Consider the following 6,104-nt stretch of genomic DNA (forward strand, 5'->3'; position numbering starts at 1 on the left):
TCCCTGTATTCTGGGCTGCTAGATTGTTCAACTCCAGGGAGCACAATTACATTATGCCCATTCTGGCCTCTATCCAGTGTGTGCGTGCGTGCATGCGTGCGTGCATTTACATTCATTACATTACATTGCATTACATTCACCCATTGGATACACCGATGACATAGGAAACCATGCAAGGCACCAACTTGCACATCGGGAGCAATTAGGGGTTCAGTGTCTTGCTCAAGGACACTTCGACACTAACTCTGGGGGAGCCCTGGTTTGAACTGGCAACCTTGCAGTTACCATCCGGCCACTCTACCCCTGAGCCACCGCCACCCCTACATTACACGGGAGCGGCAACAACGATCTGGTAACACCCACCTATCAGTACCTGGAGTGTGAAATGCCCTGAACCTGTCCCTTACATTTTGGGGGTGTCACATCACAGAGGGCACTGAGTGTGGCTTATTTACGAATAAACAAACTGGTCGTTTTAACTAGTTAAAACGTGAGCCAATGCAAATGATGAACACTTGTATGGTGATGTATGTACTAATGCTTGCCTTAGCTAGCTTAGCTTTCCCCCCGGGGAGCGCTTGGAAATTTGCACTGTGTAAAACTCAGTAGCTGTTGTACCCACTCTCAGAATACCCAGCCAGTGCTGTACCCACTGACACATGCTCCGATTGACTATATATGGAGATCCAAGGATCACTAGTGAGAAACAGCTGATGTCATATCATTTAGGTAAACTGGAGTTCTACTGTACACGCTGCCATATATTGGGCCGACAGAAAACAGGGCTACAAAATATAAGGTGCTGTAAGGTGGATATTCATTCAGATTTTCTCTGAGAACTGGAAAGAGAGCACGAAAGAGACCCAGAGAGAGAGAGAGAGAGCTCCATTTAGCCCTGTGGGCTTATAGTGTGTATGGACCAATGCTAGCTGGCTTCTGCGCATTACAGGTTGGTTTTCTGTCAAGGTTAAACAAAATGAAGGCGTTCCTTGACAACATTAAGAAAGACATCAAATTCAAATTTGCCGGATCCGGGAAGAAACTCACCAATGCGGCCACTGGCAGAGCACAGCGGGTAGGAGGCACAGCAGCGGGAACGGCAGCAGGAGCGGCAGCTCTCTCCAGGATAAAACATCAGGAACGTCCAAAGGTCCACACCTCACAGAACATCACCAGGAACCAGTTGAAAGTGGAACTGGGGGCAGAAACTTCTGCAGGGGATAAAAAGGACAAGGCAGCAGCACCAGAGCTGGAATGTCCCTCAGTGTCAGGAGTATATTTTACCTGTCCTCTAACTGGAGCTACTTTAACCGGACGTGACAGAGAAGTACGACTCAAAGAGGCCATTCTCATGAAGTTTGAGAAGGATGCAGTGGAGGCTTCCATCATGATGATACACACCCTCAACAAGGTCAGAGAAGCGAGGGCCGCCGTGGACGTCATTAGCAAGTATGTAAACAACGTGTGCAAGCACCCTGCGGAGGAGAAGTACAGGAAAATTAAAGTCAGCAACAAGGTGTTCCAGGAGAAGGTGCTCTGCGTTGAGGGGAGTAGAAAGTTTCTGCAGGCCTTGGGCTTTCAGAGCACTAGGATCCCTGTAGAGGGACAAGAGGAGGACGAGGAGTTCCTGGTCTTACCTGAGCAGGGCACAGCCGCCCTGCAGCTGATGGCGGAGAGGAAGGATCGCCTCCAGAGAGGGGAGCCTCTCAGAGCTCAGCTGGACAGACGGCCTCAGGCTTTCAGACCCTCCCCCAACGCCACCCACTTCGAGCTGCCTCCGGAGTTCTATGACCTGACAACGAAGGAGTTCAAGAGAGAGCAGCAGATGAGGAGCGAGCTGGTGGAGAGGAATGCCTTGCTGTGCACCAAGGCTATGAGAGAGAAGCAGGAGCAGAAGGACAGAAGAAAATACCCTTACACTCTCCTGCGGATCAGACTGCCTGATGGAAATCTGCTACAAGGGACCTTTTATGCCTGGGACCGTATGCCGGTGCTGTTCAACTTCGTGCGCGACTCCCTGGTGGATGGCCAGCGACCCTTCAAGCTGGTTGCTCCTGGATCTCACCAGAGCTTACAAGAGTCTGAAGACATCGCCCTCTTTGAATGCAACTTGGTCCCTTCAGCTCTGCTGATGTTTTCCTGGGATACAGACACGCAGTCAGACGTCACAGCTACCGGCAGCGAGAGGAAGAGCCCAGCTCTTCTCAAACCCGAGCTGCTGGAAAGCATGCAGACCCTTAACTGAACAGAAGTTCTCTGGATGTGTTTCCATACACTATGAATGAGTCTCAGATACGGTTCTCAGAACCTAATTTGGGATCTGCTCAGGAAGTGGTACTGTCCTGGGAACTCAGGACTGTTACTTTCAAAATGTTTCTAATAGGGTGGAAAAAAGTGTATGTCACCAAGAGGGGGGGTGGCGTCTGAAAAGCTAGCGGCACCATTCTTGTGGGCTTTAAACTCTAGACCACATCACTCAGAATAGAGTGATGGTGGTATGTTTTTGTAAATATTGAGCTCGTTCTTGGCGACAACATAGTGAACCAACACCAGGATGGATAGAAAGAACGTCGGGCCCAAATACCTTACAAGGACATGGAAAATGTCGTGAACAAACACGGCTGTGCTTAGATACTTTGTTGAACGTTATGTCTCTGCGCCCGTGCGCCGTACAGCCGAGATCCACGCCATTCTACGTCTTTTTGTAAACTCGTCAATCTGGGTTCCTTGATGCTGTCTCCATGCTGCAAAGCTGAAAATCTATTTAATTCCGTTTTCCGTTTTCTGGCTCATTCCCTCGACGTGACCTGCTGTGGCACTTATTTACTGAGCAAGTCTGCACCATTGTGAGGTCAGTTTAAAAAAAGAACGCATACAAGCACACTGTATAGTCGCTCAATGTAAACAAACCAGACAAGCCAACAAGTATGGCGGCCGCTACCATGTGACACATATGTTGACACCCCCTCAAGGAGATTTTGGTACGCTCTATAAAGTGAGAATACCAAGATACTGAGCTTGCATATTGCCCATGTTCACCTTTTGTACAAGTTTCTGTATGTACCTCCCCTTACAGGGCTGGTTCTGGTTATTATGGAAACGAAACTAAACTAAAATCGACCACAGAGCTTCACATGTAATGGAACATTTAATTGCATGTAAGGTTCTGGGTTAACCCTTCCAGGCGATGGGACAGCATCCCTCAGGTTTCCTCCGGGTGCCGTCTCTATTAATATATATATACTCTAAGATCAAGGGTGGAGTTGTCCCTCATCAGTGATTCTGAAGTGAAAAGTGAGGATGCCAATTTTGTTTGGCTGGAATGACCAAAAAGTGAGCCAATGGTGATTGGCCGGAATGTGATGTTGTATGATGATAAGAGCGCTCCTCACTTCACACGAGTGGTTTTTAAGGGGCGCTAGCCCCTTCTATAAACAACTTTTGTCCCCACACGTCTCCATATTTGCCATTGACAATGAACGGAGACGTGACGTCAGAATTCCACTAAATATGACGTAAATTAAACATCAAAACATTAAACACCATTGACATTGATTACACATGTAATCAAGCAAATCAGTCAACCAATCACAGGGAACAGGCATTCTGATTGGCCAATATGAGATGATACATGATGATGCATGATAATAATAGCTGATAATTCCTCTAAATATGACGCCATTAAACACCATTGACATTGAAGGGATTTAACTTAAGTCATATGTAAACGAGCAAATCGGCTAACCGGGATCCACCTTATGTAGCAATGTCAAATGTCCGCTAACATACAGTAACAAGAGCGGCCCTCATTTCACACGAGTGTTATTTTTTTGTCAATCACTTGGATTGCAAGTGTGAGAGCACTGAAATCCTCAGTGTCGATTTTACTATGCGTGATTGCAAATACCCTTACAGCTTAAAGTTTGGTTCCGTTAGCACACTCGGTTACAGAGTTACAGAGCCGTAAAGGGGCATACATGTCGTACCGTCCACCGGTGGTCCACCAAATCAAACTAGTTAGGCGATAACTAAAAAATTAGGTCACTGAACCCTGGTCTTCTTAGCACACCTATAGATGTTTTTACTCTCCCAACTAGCACGTTCCAAATGTCCCATATTCAGCTGGCGTAGCCATGCTTAGATGCACACACACACACACACACACACACACTAAGGCTGTACCCTAGCCCTGTTTTTAGGACTCAAACTTCGGCAGGAATTTTCGAGCGAACATCCGGACCATTTGTTTCTAATTTATTAATTTCTCAGAGTGCTTTTAACCAGGCTGCAATTCAACACGAGATATCTGCCTTGAACATGATTAGTGCAGCGCTGAAGAGAGCGCAGCGCCCACTCTTTATCAATCTCTCTCGTCTCTCCCAACACCGTTTGGCCGTTGGCAATGCAACTTTGATACACATTATGTATATGTAATTTGTAAGTTGATTAGCGGTATACTGTGGTTACTTTGCGCCCTGTTTGATGCTGTATGTATCGTGCCAGCATATGACTAGATAACTAGCTCTCGATGATGACATAATAGAGCGTCGCAGTCCCGCCCCCTTTCAGAACGACGAGTGGCAGAGGAAATTATTCTCCATTCATTTTCTCCATAGGCTTTTCAAAAAGTATTTATTTAAAGACGGTTACGCCGCGGACAAAGCCAACTCGGATCGTGACAAATCATGACAATAATTACAATGTTTTGGGCCGATCAAATAATTAGTACGAAGAAAAACAAAACAAATAGTGTTGTATCCTGCCTTTATTTTCTTCTTTCAAATGATTTGATCGGCACAAAATAAATGGGCAGAACAGGCACACAGCGAAATCCTCAACAGACCACCTCCAACTTTAGAGGCTGATATGCAGGAAGCAGAGGCAGACCTTGATGTTGAGATTGAACCACCAGAGATAGAAGAAATCATGTCCTCCATCAAATCCCTCAAGAATGGGAAAGTTCCCGGGCAGGACAGCCTAAATGCAGAGCTGTTCAAAGCAGACCCAGAGCTGGACAAAAGGTAAAATTGTGAAGATCCCAAAGAAAGGTGCCCTCAGCAACTGCAACAACTGGCGTGGCATCACCCTTTTGTCTATCCCCAGCAAACTCCTTGCCAAAAATTATTGTACAAAGGCTATCGGATGCAATCGACAAAAAACTTAGAGAGGAACAAGCAGCGTTCCGAAAAGGTAGGGGATGTATTGACCATATATTCACCCTACTTAACATCATAGTAGTGTACTTAACACCGTCTGGAAGTCGGCCCAGTAGAGCACCAACACCAAACTTAGACTGTACCAGAGCTGTGTCCTGTCTACCCTGCTATACGGTTCTGAATGTTGGAGAACGACAGAAAATGATCGACACAAACTGTCAACCTTCCACACCAAAAGCTTAAGGAAAATCCAGCGAATATTCTGGCCCAAAACCATCTCCAACCAACACCTTCTTGATCTGTGTAAACAAGAAAACATGGATACCATCCTTATGAGAAGGCAGTGGAAATGGATTGGGCATGTAATACGTAGAGAACAAGACAACATCACCAAAACTGGACATCAGAGGGCAAACGCAAAAGAGGCCGACCCAAGAAGGGGGGGGGGGGGAGTTGAAGACCCTGCATCACACCTGGGGATCTATAAAGACGCTGGCCCAAGACAGACTGAAGTGGAGATCCTTTGTTGCTGCCCTACATAAAGGGCCGGCATAAAGGGCAGTAAGTAAGTAAGTAAGTAAGTAAATGACGATATGTTTTAGTGTCGGGAGGATTAAAGGTAATGCCCCTATGTATACATGTATGTAATCTGGCACCACTTCCGTATCAGGCACAAGTAGTCATTACGTCATACGATGCGACGACGCATACGCATCAAACTGTTACGGTTCGCTCTCCATCACCTCTACATCCATGTGCTGTGGGTGTTCTGGGCACTTCAGCGCCACCAGATGACTCCAGATTACTCCACAGCACCTCTCTCCCTGTTACTATCTCCCCACCTGGATGTCTGCAATCACCTGATGAGCCTTCAAGAACCAGGCCTGTCTGCAGCTCGGCGCCAGTTCTTCCCCAGTCTACGGTTGGTAAAGTTAGACAGCCAGACAT

General features: G+C 46.7%; 1 protein-coding gene across 1 annotated transcript; it reads left to right on the forward strand.

The window, feature by feature from the left end:
• Nucleotides 1–976: 976 nt before the first annotated feature.
• On the forward strand, nucleotides 977–2,245 carry LOC310873242 (UBX domain-containing protein 6-like; the record flags this gene model as incomplete). The annotated part of the gene is made up of 1 exon (XM_083785577.1): nucleotides 977–2,245. One exon carries the CDS (start codon nucleotides 977–979, stop codon nucleotides 2,243–2,245), a length of 1,269 nt encoding a protein of 422 aa, XP_083641703.1.
• Between the last annotated feature and the right edge of the window lie 3,859 nt (nucleotides 2,246–6,104).

This window comes from Protomyctophum parallelum, assembly GCF_964188405.1.
Source record: "Protomyctophum parallelum genome assembly, chromosome: 16".
NCBI classification, from domain to species: domain Eukaryota; kingdom Metazoa; phylum Chordata; class Actinopteri; order Myctophiformes; family Myctophidae; genus Protomyctophum; species Protomyctophum parallelum.